Source organism: Cervus canadensis, chromosome 6 (assembly GCF_019320065.1).
Source record: "Cervus canadensis isolate Bull #8, Minnesota chromosome 6, ASM1932006v1, whole genome shotgun sequence".
In the NCBI taxonomy this organism is placed as follows: Eukaryota; Metazoa; Chordata; class Mammalia; order Artiodactyla; family Cervidae; genus Cervus; species Cervus canadensis.
The window spans coordinates 79964556-79980742 of record NC_057391.1 but is presented as its reverse complement, the minus strand read 5'-3'; the positions used below and the strand labels follow the sequence as shown (position 1 = coordinate 79980742).

The window sequence follows — 16187 nt, the reverse complement described above, 5'->3', positions numbered from 1 at the left end:
GATCATGTTTTTAAAACTACCTTTCCGGACAGATTCAAGAGTATCTGTTATTACTGCCATTTTTCCAGACTCAAACATGGTCCTTTTGGTGATGACAAGAGTGACACTCTACTAACCACCCTCTGGGTTTGTTGGTTGGGGATGAAGATGCTCGTGTGAGGCGCCCCGAGACTTCTGAGCTCAGTTTTACCTGCATGGACTCCTAGGGGTAAATCAGTGCCCCATCTTAAAGGGAAAGGCTGAATTATTTTCTTAATCTACTCTCTAAGAAAACAAATTTGTTTAAAACAAGGAGCCAAAGAACTGACCAGCTGTTTTATTTAAAGGAAAAACAATTGAAGCTCTGAATCATATGATTTTTAACTTAAAAAAGAAAAAAAAAAAACCTCTTAACATGCTACTGTATGTTCCATAAACAAAGAAAGCAAAGTGGCCAAGTAGAGGTGATTAGGACAAGATAGTACCTCAGCTTGGGCCAAGCAGGGATTCAAGTAATTTATTTTTTTGCAGCCCAGTGGCGGAGAGTCTCTTACTCAGGTTGCTAAAGGGAGAATGTCACAACAGGACTGACATCACACCCTTCTCTGAAGCAACAAGGCATCTTGAAAGCTGAACTTCTTGGTGAAGTTTTATGGTTGGTGGCAGGATTTAGTTCACCCAAGTGAAAAGACAGCTCAGTCTGGGATGAAAATTCTTCAAAGGAAAACCTCCCCTCAATAGTCTTACGGAGAAACTGCAGCCAACACGTAATCAAACTCACTTTTGGGAGAAGTCTATCCCAAAACTGTGCAGTGGGAAGAGAGGTAGGTCCAGTTACCCAGCCCATATTCACTGCTTTCTTCCTTGTCTGCATCAGATGGTAACTGAAGAGAAGCTCTCCTACAGTCATCTTCTAGGCCAGGAAAGATGAACAGAGGCAAAAGTGGGGTCCTTTTTTGTTTTGGTTCTGGCAACTTGTGAGCCATAAGCATCCTGTTCCCACCGAATGCACTCTGGGATCAGACAAAGCTGCTCTTCCAGGAGTCAGCACCCATGGCTCATGTCCGTCTTTCAGTTAAATCTCCTTGGTTTAGTAACTGTAAGAGATTAAAAACAAATCTGGAATAGTTACCAGTGAATAATAGGAAAAATAACTCATACTAAATGAAAGGTTTACAACTGGGGGTGGGGAATACATTACAAGGGTAAGTCAGGGATAGCTAGTTCCAAAGCAAGAGACATGCAGAGACTGATAGATCTCATTTATATACTGACCTTGGGACAGCACTTTGACCACTTGCTGTCATTTCCACTATGGCAGTAAGATATCCTGATAATAATAATAATAATATTCTATAAGCCAAATTATTATTTGTGTAATCACACTCACTAGTCAGGCAAATCAGAACTGGTGGAACTAAAAATCTTACATCGATCAGTTAACCAAGGTACTGTTAAACCAAAGTCAGTTAACCAAAGGCTGCAGGTTCAAGTAGAAGTAAAAGGAATGGGGTTCTACATGAAAGCTACAACCCAGTCATGAAAAATCAGAGATTTCCTGGCCTTAAAAATACCTTTCCTGTGATGAGGAAGACAAGCCTGAGCATCTCCAATAGGGTGGACATTCCACTCTACACCCAGGGTTGCTACTCTAAGGTGGTTTTGCATAATAATGGATGAAACTGGGTTCTATTTTATTATGAAAACAAAATGAGATGGGAATGAAAACAGGATAAACACTGAGCATGTTTTAAAATCTAATCAAATAAATTTTGAGCTGGAGATATATTTGGTGATCTCAATTTAGATGAAGGTAATTTACATAGTAGGATTTAATGGTATAGAAGTTAAAGAAATTTAAAGAAAAGCATAAAACTTAAGAGAAAGAAACTACAGATCTGATTTGATGCTGTGTGGTAGAGATTAGGAATGGTATGTATTTAATCTAGACCAAGAGCCACATGTTTGCACTCAAACTTAGCAATGGCACTTTTGAGAAATGTTAAAGAATTGGTAATTTGTTTTCCTTCTTTTTTCAACTGGAAAATATTCTAAGATAAAGTGAAAGCTAGCTGGCAATCACTTATACTGGTTCTTAAGTTCAAGAATGTAAACTCAGTGGGGCTACAGAACCCCATTTGGGATGACGTTTAGTCCACAGGAGGTCAAAAAGCCCTTGGGTCTCTGCTGGGCCTGCACAGTGAGTCCTCTGGTTCTCAAAAGACCTGGCCACACTGAGGGAAAATCAAAACTGTCCAATCTGAACCATCTGAGTGAGAGTTACCTTGTAGTTCTTCATATATTTTCCATGATAATTTCTGATACTTGACTTGGTTGTTCTCTGATATTCTTGGTAAGTTATCTTTATTTTTAGAGCATATTTACAGGAGTCCAATCAATAGATTCTTACAGGTCTGATCTACAATGCATGGTGATCTTTAAGAAACAACTTGGAATGGCTACATGTTGTTTTAAGGTTTGCTACTGCCTTCTCCTTCTCTGGCATCTGAAAAGAATCCCTAAGGAATCAATAGTCCTCATTCACTGGTAGAATGGTCAGTTAGTAGCTAGACCCTGGATGAGGAAGAAGATGCAGCCTGGAGCCTTTGGGGGCTGATAGCTTGAAAAAAATGAAAGGTACTGAAGAATGTGACAAGCCTACCTTGAGAAGGAAAAGGAGGGAATGAGCAGTGGAAATGCCTTGATGACAGGAAAAAAACAGTGGTAGAGTAAAGGAAAATAAAATAAGTGAGGCTCAGACAGAAGTTATATTTGTATACACACAAGGATCCATGAGGAAAACGTGACCGTGCAGCAGGTTCAGCTTCATCTAAGAGTGGCACGTTCCTCTGGCGGCATCCACAATTACGCGTCTGAGGCTTCCATTAGAGGCCCTTGTGTTCTCCTGGGGTGAAGGCCAAGTTTTGTTTTCTTTTTTTTAGGCAGTTTGTGTTATTGTGTCTGCCTGAGGCTGTCAGTGAGCATCACCCAGACAAGGACACTTTGAAGCCAATTCCATGTTCAAGAGAACAAATGTACTATTATTGGACTTTATGCCTACACAAAACTGACCATGTCATACTCCATTTAAAAACATGTCGTGTCTCCCCAGTGCCCCCAGGATAAAATCATGTCCTGTAAGACCCTCCAAGAGAGGAACCAGCTTGTCTTTCCTGCTCTCATTTTTCCATTCCACACCTTCTCTCCATTCCAAGTCCATTACACTCAACCCTTTGTGGTTCCATAGCCAGGCATGCTCCCTCGCACCTTCTGCCTTTGTGCATACTGCTTACCTTTACACCTGTTAAATTTCTTCCAAATCCCTCCTACATCTCCATCAAGATGACTGCTATTCATCCCTTAGGTCTCAACTTAAGCTCTAAAATTTATTCCATGACTTCCCCCAAGACTAGCACTACTACCCTGAATAAAATCTGCCAGTTACTGACCCATTGCCCTTCCCATTCTAAACTCTCTACACAGCACAGCCGCAAGGGCACCATTTATATAGCTATGGAGTTATAAAAAGGTAGAGGCCCTAACTCTGACTATAAGCTCTTTGAGGCAGAGACTGTATTTACTACTGTATAACTAGTACCCAGCAGGGTGCCTTGTGCTAAGTAACAGAGGATATCAATAAATTGTTATTAATTTTAGTGGGTATGACAAAGATATAATTATGAATAACTTTATCTGTTAGAGGTATATACTGAAATATTTACTGATACATATATTAGTATCTGTTGAATGAATTAAGTCTTCATACACTTGGCATTTATTTGGGGTAATATGGAGTGCTTCAATTAAAAAAGGTATTCAGTAGTATGGGAGAGAAAAGCTCCAAAGTTTCAAACATTAAAAAAAAGAAAACACTGAGTGTTGTGCATTGGTATGTCAGGTAATTTGTACTAAGTACAAAGAGAAGGAAATGATTTTCCTGAACTATTCAACCCAATAGTTAATGAAAGTATTTCTTTTATAGAAGAATCACAGTTAATAAAAGCTGAAGGAAAAAAAAGAATCAGGATATCACTGTTTAAGCCCTAATGAAAAAACAGATCTAGGCCATGATAAGTAATGGTTGCCAAAGCTTTTACATAACCCACTGGTCAATCTTGAGATCTGTAAGAGAACAGCTGAATACCATCTCTCTCTTGATGAAACCTAGTAGGAAGTAAGAGAACCACCAACAAAATATTCTTGCCAAGGGAAAAACAAACAGGAACCTAATCAAGCCCCTAAATGTAACTACCAGTTTCCAGGATATCTGTGGATAGAGAAATGTATCAAGCAACAAAGGGAGTCAATCAGCTAAAATAAAAATGTGGGAAATTATACAGGACAAATAATCCAATTCCTTAAATAGATAGCTATACTGAAAAAAAGAGGGGTGGACTATTACAAATAAAAAAAGAATTATTAACCAAATGCAATATATAGGCTTTGTTTGAATCCTAATCAAACCAACCAACCATAAAAAGATATTTCTGAGAAAAAATTTTAAAGGCTAAGTATCAGAAGATATCAATAAATTGTGGTTAATTTTATTGGGTATGATACAGATATGATTATGAAAACTATTTATCTGTTAGAGGTATATACTGAAATATTTACAGATGAGATGTCTGTGATCTGATTTAAAATACTCCAGTATAAATAAAAACATTAACAGCAAACAGTAGGAGGGGAGTGATAAGAACAGTAGATAGTTAATTGTTGAAGATGGGTTGATACCTACCTAGGTTCATTATACTAATCTCTTCCTCAGTATATATACTCTTTGAAAACTTCCATAATAAAAAATTTTAGACAGATATATGAAGCAGGGAAAAAACAGAGGAAGGCTCCACATGAGACATGTTCCAAAGCAGTCACCAGGAGGAGACTTAGGAAAGAACCAATGATAACAAATAACAAAAGCTTTCAATATAACATAATCAAGAGTGAGACAATGGGTGACAATGATAAATACAAGGAAGGGTTCTGGCAAAAACAGCATGCTCAGAGCCTTGTGAACTTGGGTATCCTCAGAAATATTACAGAAAAATTGAGACTACTCAAATAGGAGGAAGGGTCATTTGAAAGCTGTAATGATGGACTGTGGTCTAAAGGTTATATTGAAAAGTAAAAGATACTCTAATGCCAAAGCCAGGATATACAAGCTTTGGGAACAGCGTGTGCATATAAAATAAGCTCATGATGAAATCATCTACCTCCACAACACAAGGCCAGTAAAAGGACAATCCGAAGATTCTAGAAGCCCGACTGGTTTTCATTGTTTTCTGGATCAGAACCAAACAAATAGAGTAAGGGATGCTTAGAATCAACCTGAAAGCCCTCTTTGATTTAGATAATAGTTCTTACTCGACAAGCCAGTGGACACATTCCCATACGCTCAGTTGGTTCAGCCTGGTTATCTCCCAGACAGACAACCCTGGCAAAATGAATGATAAATTAGGGCATGTGTATCAAGGAAACTAAAGTTGAGAGCCCCAGAAGTGAATGACCAACCTCTCAATTCAGGAGACCCTAACACTCAGGTTAGCTTAAAAGAAGATATTCTAGTCAAAGTCTCCAGGAAAGGGAAACAAGAATGTTTTTCAGATCCTCTGAAGTAGATTCCCAATCATTCCCCACCTTACTTGCCACCGAAACAAAGGGCAAGAGACAGATTTACCTCCTGCGGATTTACAGCAGTTAAGACAGAAACCTCATACGACTGCCTCCCTGACTGCATGGTCACCAGGTGATGCGTCACATCAGGCACTGAAGACAGAGGACGTGGGGATCCTTCAGCAAGCACCTCTGAAACAGCAGAAAAAGGTTTCAGTGCAAAGTGAATCCAAAGATCACCCTACCTTCATTATCAAGCCTCTCATTAAAAACTCTCAAAACTGTTCCCCGAAAAACTGAATCCCACATTCCTGTGTTGCTTCCCAATTAATTCCTGCCTGATAATCATTATCAGTGAATTTGGAAAGTATTACAAAAGGGGGATGGGAAGAAAAGGTAAAAAATCTTGATGTAACAGTTGACCATTTCTCAATACGCAAATTTTGAGTAATATGGCTTCAGCACTATTAACTGGATTAAACTGCATATGAATCAGGAAACCAGAGCCAACCTGCAAAGCAGTCACCAGTAATGGAAACAGCACAGTAAGTGCTGGTCAAGTGCTTAAACCTGGCTCCAAGGTTCCTACTCATTGTCTCTTCCTCCTTTCAGATCTTCTTCCTTAAGGCTGGCTAAGGAGCTCCATGCCATTTCTATGCCTCATGCTTCAGTTATCCACTAGTATCATTTATGAAACAGAAGAGGCTTATTGTGGAAGCACACTTGGGGCCTTGTATGCTCCATATGTAAGTTACACAAATATGGTCTTTATAACCAAAACTGACTGGGGTTTGAGTAAGGAAAACACAGGATCTGACTTATTAAATGTTTATCAGCAGAATCACCATGAAGATCTTCTGGAAACAGCTTACACATAAATAAATTATGTGTAAGCTCTCAAATAAATTAAGAGGGGCCTTCTAGTTTACATTGCTCTACCAGGATACCACATAACTTAATGTTTGCTTAAAACACTACCTTCTGCTCACTCAGTGTTGTTTCCCAAATGTAAGTTTTGACTTCTCAACTAGATTTTAAGGTCCCTGTCTTCTACTTTTATCTTTCCCATGGTGCCAGGTATACAAGTAGGCACTGAATAAATGCATGCTGACCTCACCTGTTAAGTTTTTCAGAGAAGAGGGCCTGGCCTGTGTAACTTGGGTGAACTTTCTATACCAGAGAGGAGCAACTGTTTCCTACAGAGCCCTTTCTTTTCTCCAGAAGATATGGCTTTTGAAGGTATGGAGAAATTGCTTTAATTCTCCTCTGTAAAACCTGGTTATGTCCTGTTTAAATGTTTTAAAAGTTAAGTTCTTCCATAACTGCAATAGGAAAGATAGAAATAGTTGGGCTAGGATGCTAGGATTATGGATAATTTTCTTCTTAAAACTTTTTATTCTTTTGTTACATTATCTTTTCAATGAACAAATTTTTTTTTAAAGATTCACTTATCCACTTCAGAGACAACACAAATGGTATTCAATCATGCCATTTCTACTCACAAGAAATGAAATTAATTAAAACCTCCATTTCGAAGACAACCCCATTCCTTAGTCCCTAGTTGCAGCTAGTTTCCCCAAATAAAGGCGAGTTGAAAGTCTTACCATCATCAACTCCTAGGATAGAATTGGTATTTGGTAGGTTCAAGGATTCTCCACCAAGGCTGGGCTGAGAATTCATAGACACCAGGTTTTTACTGGTTACTGAAGCCTCTTCAAGCAAACTACTGCCCATTAGTGGCTCAGCTGCACAGAGAATAGGATGTGAGAGACATACAGCGCTCAAGGCTGTGCCTGGTCCCCCTTTTCCTTCAGGGGAAGCTGGCCTTTTCTTTCAGAACTAAAAGTTAACCTGTATCTTGGATGTCACCTCCTATTTCACTTACTTTCGAGAAGCAAAAATAAACCTAGAAGGGAAGAAATGAGCCTCATGGATAAATACCCTTGCTTGTGATCAGCATCTGGATAATTAACATACAAAATAGGATAGGTGCATCCCTAAAAAGGAGTATTCAGAATAAAATGATTAAGGAAAGACATGGAGAGGAGTAACAATAAAATGTATTACCAAATTTAAGTTAGGGTAAAAAAAAAAACAAGGGAGTCATGACTGATAAGTAAAAAATGCTTAAACTACTGTAATACAGAAATCTTCACCACAGTGACAGACAAGTGCTGGTCTGGGCATTAGCACCAGTTACCACCAAATTCGCTAGAGGAACTTTTAAAACTATAGACTCTGGGGTTTTACTCCCAAAGAATCTCATTTATCAGGTTGTTTGGTATTGCTGGATGGGAGGGGTGGACAGCAATATAAAATGTATGTTTTAAAAACCTGCAAACAACTTTTACTGCACAGCTGTATTTGGAAACCACTAGCCCACCAAATGAGATCGGTCTCTCTACCCAAAACAGAAGCAGAAAGTTTCCGTATTAGACAGGCCAGATATTTGCCTCCTTGAACCCCCAAAGTATAGCCCTCCCTCTGTCTTCTTCTCCTTACCAGCTGGCTCCTGCTCCTGACTCCCAGCTGCTCCCGCCTGCAAGTGGTGCTTTCTCATGTGCACGTTCCTGCTCCCACTCTGGGAGAAGGTCTTTCCACAGACTTGACACTGATGTGGCTTCTCTCCTGAAACACAGACCAAAAAGACAGGGTGCATTTCTGACAGCAAGAGAATGGACTCTAGCCCTAGATGGAGAAGCCCAGAAGATGTCAAACTAAACACGAAGAGGCTGCTCCTTCTCGCATTCCCCAGGCTCTCAACCGTCAGTCCCTGGGGGAAGGCTGGAAGCCACCAGGCGGGCTTAGCATACTCACTGCTCCCAGCCTCCAAGGCTCTCCAGACCCACTGGACTGCTGCTTCCACAAAACAACCTCTCTGATATAAGATCATGGGAGACATAGAACATTTCCTACTCCTTTCAGATACAGTCTTCCATGAACCTCAAGGACATGCACTATCCTCAAGGATTTCAACCCTAGATTCATAATATACCTTTATCTCATTTCCTGCCACAACTCTCAGTCTTCAACATTCACACTGGTGGTTCTTGTACACAGTAATCTAATCTATCCCCTATGTCCTCAAGTCTGAAACCCTCAATCTCCATTTTACTTACCCTGACAACCACACCTAGGGCAGCGTCAAAGACTCTTGGCCTACATCTAAGTAGTAGATGGCAAAAACTAAGTGAAATGACCAGAAAATTTCCAGAAGAGACAATCTACAGAGGCAGAAAGCTGGTCAATGATTGCTTGGATGTGGGGTGGGAGGAGGAACTGACAGCAAAGGGGCACAAAGGAACTTTTGGTGTGATAAAAGTGTTCTATACCTGGATTGTGAGGATAACCGTATAATCCTATATACTGTCTAAAAAAAATCACTGATGTGTATATTTACAATAGGTGAATTTTAAGGTATATGCATTATAGGTCCAAAAGTTGTTAAAAAGTAACTATAATGGGGACTTCCCCAGTGGTCCAGTGGCTAAGAATTCGCACTCCCAATGCAGGGGGTCTGGTTCAGTCCCTAGTCGGGGAACTAGATTCCACATGCCGCAACAAAGAGTGCAACAAAGAGTTCACATACAACAACTAAAGATCCCACATACTGCAGTGAAGATCGAACACTTTGCATGCTAAGATGCGGTGCAGCCAAATTAATTAATTTTTAAAAATAACTATAATGGACTGAAATATAGTGACCATATAGAAACACATGAATTCAAAATAATACTAGCAAAAGAGAGAGAAAAAGCAGTGAAAATAACACTACTAGAAGTAATCAAAGCACCCACTTCTTATTCTGAAAACTCAGTTAAAAGAATTACATATTTATCCTATCTTTCATGTGCAAATTACCAAATAATCCTAGTCAATAGAGATCTATTATACAGAATAATTCCAGGTAACAAATGTGAATAACAAAATTAGAAAAATTAACATTTTATAACCCCAATGAAGTAACGAATTCAGGCATCATTCAAAGATGAAGTCATTAAGTCAAAAGGTTGCAAGGGAACTTACAATGAGGGGATTAAGGTGTTGACCACCTGAACCAACTGATCAATTGTGACAACCAAGCTCTGTGTGCCTCCTGAGGTGATGCAAAATGAAACACATACAACCACACATAACATATCCTTGCCAAAACCTTTGAATCTTTTAGGAAATATAGGGGAACAAGTTAAATGACACAAAATAAGGTAAACCAACACATCCAGAGCATGAGATGAGCTATAGGACCTGACTGACTCTGTTGTGCAGTAAGTCTAGAAGATGAAAATCAGAAAGTATAGATAGATCTACATTCAGGACTTACTAGCCAAGTGCAACAACTGGACCTTTTTTGGGTCCTGATTTAAACAAATCCACTTTAAAAGACGTTTTTGAGACAACTGGAAAAAAATTAAACATGGACTGAGTCTGAGATAAAACCAAGGAGTTATTGTTAATTTTGATAGATTATGGTAACGGCATTATTGTTACATAAGAAAGTATTTTTCTCTATTTTTATGTAAGTTTGACAAAATTTTACATAACAAAATAAAGAACAATAAAATGAAAACACTTTACAAGCCAAACAAAACACACCTGGAAGTCCACACCTAACCCACTGACTATTAGTTTGCGACCTCCGCTTAGAATTTGTCAATATTAAAACCCTGCTCTACCCCTAGGATCTCAGCTCTGAAATTCACAGCCCTGACTGATTATACTTCTCCAACTCCCTTGCTCCCATTTAACCACTTCATTGTCTTCATGACAAATAATTTCTAGTTCCTTCTCTCCATTCCTCCCCTTCTGGCTTCCCTTTGTTTTCCACAGCTAGCCATTTGAACAAGTTCCCGATTCCATTCTAGAATCTCACTCTACTTTTTGAGTCCACTTCTGCCTTGGCAAGTCTCTGAATAACTCCATGTACCATATCTGATGTAATGTAGAAGTACCCAGTGTACTGGCCAAGTAAATTTATTGATTTCCTCAGAGAAAGGTCTCAATCAGAAAGCAGTGCAATAGCTCAGCTGAAAATAATAATTAGGTTCTTTTCCCCTTGATTATATGACCCTTTGAATGTAAGCATCAAGGGCCTTGATTTATGATTCTGTCAAGAAAGGGAGGAAAGCAAGGCATCTGTTTTTCTTTATACCACTACCCTTTTACCCTAACCTTTTACCCTTTTGGCTCTCCATCTTCCCTGAAATCTATGAATGGTACCTGAGTGAACCACCAAATGTTTTCGAAGACTAGAATACTCAGCAAAGGAACGGCCACATCCTTGGGCTTCACAAAGGAAAGGCTTCTCTCCTAGAGACAGAAAATGAGATAAAGACTCAGTCTTTTGATGATATGACTTTTACTCTCTTTTCCCACCAACCTTCTCCTGTTTTCAATCACTTACTCTGATTTACTGAATTCACACTATATAGTATATATATATATAATTATGTTATATATAATTATAATGTTATATATATATTATATGTATATTATATTATATTCACCCTATATATTTCAGCTAGACCATCCAGCAGGTATCACCTCTCAGTGATCTGGTACACAGCTCCACCCTGCCACCCCCATTTTCTTTAGAGTGGCTGCCTCTGAACATAATACCTCCTTCTCCCTCCTCATGGGCTGAGCCCCAGCTGCGTTGAACCACCTTCTTTTTTTTCTGAACCACCTTCTTACGTGATCCTATCCATTCTGAGAAAATCAAGAAAACAGTGTATATGCTCTCAGAATTTTTACCTTACATCAATTCTTTAAGATTCAGTTTTATCATTAAGAATACATATTTTTGAAGCCTATAAAATAGGTATTACATAATACCATCTTATAAAAACAATTGTCTATATACAGAGATATACAGAAAAATCTGTGACAATGTGTTAACAGTAGTTATATCACGACAGTGGTATTATGGTTTATTTTCTTCTTTGTGCTTTTCTGTATCTCTCCTTTTCTACAGCACTGTTATTTAAAAAATGAAAGATGCATGGTGAAACTGAAGACTGACGGTACTATTGACTTTCTGGCCCTGATACTGTACTATGGCTACATGTCACTTTGGGCAGAAGCTGGGTGAAGCACAGATAGAATTCTTTGTACATTTTTTGTGACTCTTCATGAATCTATAAATATTTCAAAATAAAAAATGAAAAAATCAGAGATGCAGTCCATATTTCCCAAGGGTCACAACCTAGTGAGAAATAAATGTATTCATAAATAACTTTAATATAAATTCCTTTATAAAAAACTGATTACATGTATTTATAAAGGGAAGAAATTCCTATTGTGGTTAAATTTTTTTAAAAAGCTGAATTTAAGTTGCTCTTAAAAAGTGACAAGGATGAAAGGAAATTTCAGGCACAAGAACTAGTACGAACACAGCCTTGAAACTGAGAGTGCCCAGAGCAAGTTCAGAAAATGACAAGTGTGAAATAAGTAAATATATATTGGTCTTTGCTCCTGGCTCCTGACACAAAGCTCTTAAAACGCTTGTACACAGGGGTGGTAGGAGAATTTTTTGTTCTAACATTTACTGTGGGATCCCAGCTCCTAACGTAGAGCTCCTAAACTCCTTATAACTTTTTAAGTGATAATAGCACTAGGATAATCTGCTGTTCTAGTGTTTGGTCTTTGATCATGATTCCTGACACAGAATTCCTAATCCCATGGAATTTCCTAGGTGATAGGAAAGTATTTTGTTCTAATGAGATGAATCTTGGTGGGCTCCTGGATGGGAGCTAGTCACCAGATTAGAAGCTTGGGAATTTCAGCTCCACCCCCACTTTTCAGAGAGGAGAGACAGCCTGGAAATGCGTTAATGATGAATCACGCCTATGTGATGAAACCTCCATAAAAATCCCAAAAGTACAGGGTTCAGAGAGCCTCTGGGCTCGTGAACAGGTCTATGTGCCAAGGAAGTGGCACACCCCAACTCCACAGGGACAGAAGCTCCTGTGCTTGGGACTCTTCTGGACTTCACCCTTATGCATCTCTTTATCTGGCTACTCATCTGTATCCTTTATCATACCCTTTATTACTTAATAAGGTGGTAACATGTTTCCCTGATTTCTGTGAGCTGTTAAAGCAAATAATCAAATCCAAAGTGGGGGAGGGGGTTGTCAAGGGAACCTCCAACTGGTAGCCAAGTCAGACTGAGGTTGAAACTGACATCTGAAGTAAGTGGCAGTCTTGTGAGGCTGAGGATGTGGGATCTGACGCTATCTTCAGACAGTGTTAGAATTCAGTTGTTCAGTTGTAGACACCCAGATGGTGTTGCAGAGAACTGCTTGGTTTAGGAAAACACATCTTGTATCAGAACTGTTACCAGTGTGAGAGAGTAAAGGAGAAACATGGAAACGCTGCAAGTAAGGCTGGCATGGTGACAAGATAGGAGCTGGGCCTTGATGGAGGGAGGGGCACAGCTCTAGACTGCACTGTTCTTTCAGACTGTACCACACAGTTTAAGGCTTATGATTTCCCATTGGTCTGTAACTTTCTGGAAAGCATATCTGTATACTCACCCTAACCTCAGAATGCTATGCACTCCAAAAGTTGCCAAATGAATAAAAAATATACTGATATATATGATAGAATGCCAGGAGAAAAGAAAATTCCAGTTAATAAATAAGGTTAAATGTTTAACAAGATGAACTCAAGAACCTTAGAAAAAGGATTTAAAAAATGATTAACCAGAATCTAGTGGCAAGAATCTTTTCGTCAAGCTGGCTTAGGTGAGATGGCCTTCCTGTTCAGAAACTGAGAGGATGGTAATTTTGCTGAGATAAAGACTGGAGGTTCAAGAGACATTGCTGCAGAATGGTTAAAGAGCATGAGCCAGTTAATCCTGAGTCCCAGTCTTGCCACAACCACTTATCAGTATGGAGAAAATAGTTAAAATCTCTGAGAATGATTTTTTGTAATCTATAAAATTAACATAATACAACCTCAAAATATTACTTTGAGGATTCGATGAAATGATACAAGTTAAATATATTAAGCATAGTGCCTGGTACACAGCAGTCTTCATGGTAAACCACTAAAACTGGCAGCTTTAATTACTACCATTACTACTGAAAAAGAGTTGAGGTCAATTCTGACATCTGAAATAAAATGAGCTGTCAGCACTTAAAAAATAAAATACTTGGAAGAGCTCTAGGGTCATAGCAGAATTTAAATCCCAGCTCTACCATTTCTGAGCAGCATAATGTTGGACAAGTTCCTTAACTCTCTATCCTTCTGTTTCTCCATCAATAAACACAATATCTAAAGCATGAAGGAACTTTGAAAATTAAATAAGACAATGTTTATGTGCTTAGTACATATTAAATTGCCTCAATAAATGCTAATTTTTATTACTATGCTAATTATTGAGATTCAGATCTGTGAGGCATCCAGGAAGAAATGATTAAATTGAAGCCTGAGATTGCAAAGAGAGCATATCGAGTAAAATGGGAGAAACTCAAACTTCTGAGATTGGTCCACAACTGGATTAACAAGGGAGAGCTAGCAAGAGTCAGAATGAAGAGAGAAAATCAGGTCACACTCTGAATAAATGATGTTCAGTTTTATCAAATACTACAAAGATGAGAGGCACAAGGATAAAGAGGTTACTGAATTTAATAAGGCATCATGAATTCTACTTTCCTTAGCTATTCAGATAGATGTTTTTCTTGTTCTTTTATTCAAACTGCTTTCTTGGAGCAAGAATAGTTTATCCTTTCAAGAATGAGCTGAGAACAGAGCTATTCTTTCGTAAAACATATCCCAGTGGTAATGTCAATCTAGAGGAAATCCCCAGAACACATGTGGCTTCACCTTCTAAATGCCACTTATTTGTACCTGCTGTCATTTTAGCAAGGCAAGAATAAACAAGGAAGAGAAAGAGAAGATAGCAAGTAAGTGGGAAGAATAGCTACACATCCTACAGTAGTAGTTTAGGTTCAATGATTAAGCTCTGGCAAGCGAGTTAGCACAGCTTGGTTAAGGGGTTTGGAAAGTCACCCTTAAACTTTTAGATTAAGAAGTCAGGGTATCTTTATTTTGCTCCTTTGATATTAACATGCCATCTGCCCCCAAAACAAGGCCCTTCTCCATTCTGTTTCTCAGGCTGTGAGGCTCTTAACAAAAAAGTTAACTCAAAGTCAGGGATTAATCTTAGCTTTTGTATTTCCCCTCACCTTACCCTAGTTAGCGCCTAAAATAGGATCTGTGTGGTTTGTGTAACTCAATAAATGTTAATGACCAAAATTAAAACTGTGTAATGTTCAAGGATATCTAGAAAGACTCACTTTTGTCCATATCTCATCAAATCACTGTATTAGAGAAGGCCTTATATCCTCTTTCTGTTTAAGGCTACTAGAGGCAGAAATCAAACTGTTCATTCCCACGAAGAGGTGATGATAAATGCTATTGAAATAACTGAAAACCCTGAAGCATCTGAAAAAAAGAAATTTCATCTTCAGAGTTCTAGCAACAACCCCAATCTTCATCTACTAAGGACAGCCAGCAAGCGCTGAGCCAAGCAGCAGATGGCCTGCAGGAGTGCTGAGGTTGCACGCACCTGTATGGATGCGCAGGTGGTTCTTCAGGTTTCCAGCTGTCGTGAACTGCTTACCACAGGTGGACTCAGGGCACACAAAGGGCTTCTCCCCATTGTGGGTCCTCATGTGCACCTTCAGCCTCTGTAGTACATAGAAGCTTTTCCCACAACCTGCTGCAGGGCAGATAAAGGAGCGGTCGTTTCTGGAGGGAAAAAAAATCACATAAGCAACAAAGCCTGAAAATGCTCTTTGCTAGAGAGAACAAGTCAAAGCTCCTATTGACTCTTAAAACAGATAGTAAATCCCAAATCTGGATGTATGAGAATCACTTTAAGTTTGTTAAAACTACAGATGCCCTACTTCTTGAAAACATTGATCTCATAGGTTCAGAGTAGAGTTTAAGCTTATGTATTATTAAGTTCTCCAAGAAATTATGTTTTATGATGAGATTTTGAGCACTCTTGCTCTAAGACATTTAGGTGACAAATGTCTTATTAAATATTTGTCAAGAACAAGGTAAATAAGACAATGCAAATGTCTCTATTAAAGAACTAAAGACATCTTAACCACAAGTGAGCTGGAGCTTCTGTTTTCCTTTAATCTGTCAAGTGGGGGGATTTCTATCAAGTTCCTTCAGAAACATCAACATTCCTGAGTTCCAAATATGGAATTTCAGGTTTGCTCACCGATGAGTTTTAAGGTGGTACTTAAAGTGAGCTGGCCACACAAATGTCCGGTCACAGCCTTCAACTGTACACTTGAGCTTCTTCTCCATTTGAGGAAGGGGCCCAGAATCTTTGGGTTGCCCATCACCAGAACCAAGGTGGACATTTTCTCCTGTAACAGAATCACATATTTGTAACCCAGGGAAGGATTCTGCTCAGATACTTTGGCTCAAACAATAAAACCACTGCTAGTGATCATTAATCACATATCTACCTTCACCTTCCCCAGCGATCTTTGTATATTCACTTAACAACAGAAAGTGATTGTGCTCTGCATCCCCATCCCCTTACTTACTCCACAGAACTACCAAATGCCACG

General features: G+C 38.9%; 1 protein-coding gene across 5 annotated transcripts in view; it reads right to left on the bottom strand.

The window, feature by feature from the left end:
• Positions 1–301: 301 nt before the first annotated feature.
• The window catches only part of ZNF410 (zinc finger protein 410), a 41493-nt gene continuing 25607 nt past the window's right edge, over positions 302–16187 (bottom strand). For 2 of the 5 annotated variants that reach the window (XM_043472516.1, XM_043472517.1), the window contains exons 6-12: positions 15830–15980; positions 15164–15345; positions 10810–10899; positions 8095–8220; positions 7197–7337; positions 5657–5784; positions 302–1076 (exon numbers count right to left, since the gene is read on the bottom strand). In XM_043472516.1, coding sequence (XP_043328451.1) covers positions 1038–1076; positions 5657–5784; positions 7197–7337; positions 8095–8220; positions 10810–10899; positions 15164–15345; positions 15830–15980 — 857 coding nt within the window. In that variant the 3' untranslated portion in view covers positions 302–1037. Of the gene's footprint in view, positions 1077–1254; positions 1310–5653; positions 5785–6709; positions 6915–7196; positions 7338–8094; positions 8221–10809; positions 10900–15163; positions 15346–15829; positions 15981–16187 lie in introns of those variants that run through there. The other 3 variants (XM_043472518.1, XR_006270121.1, XM_043472519.1) reach the window with 3 other exon arrangements.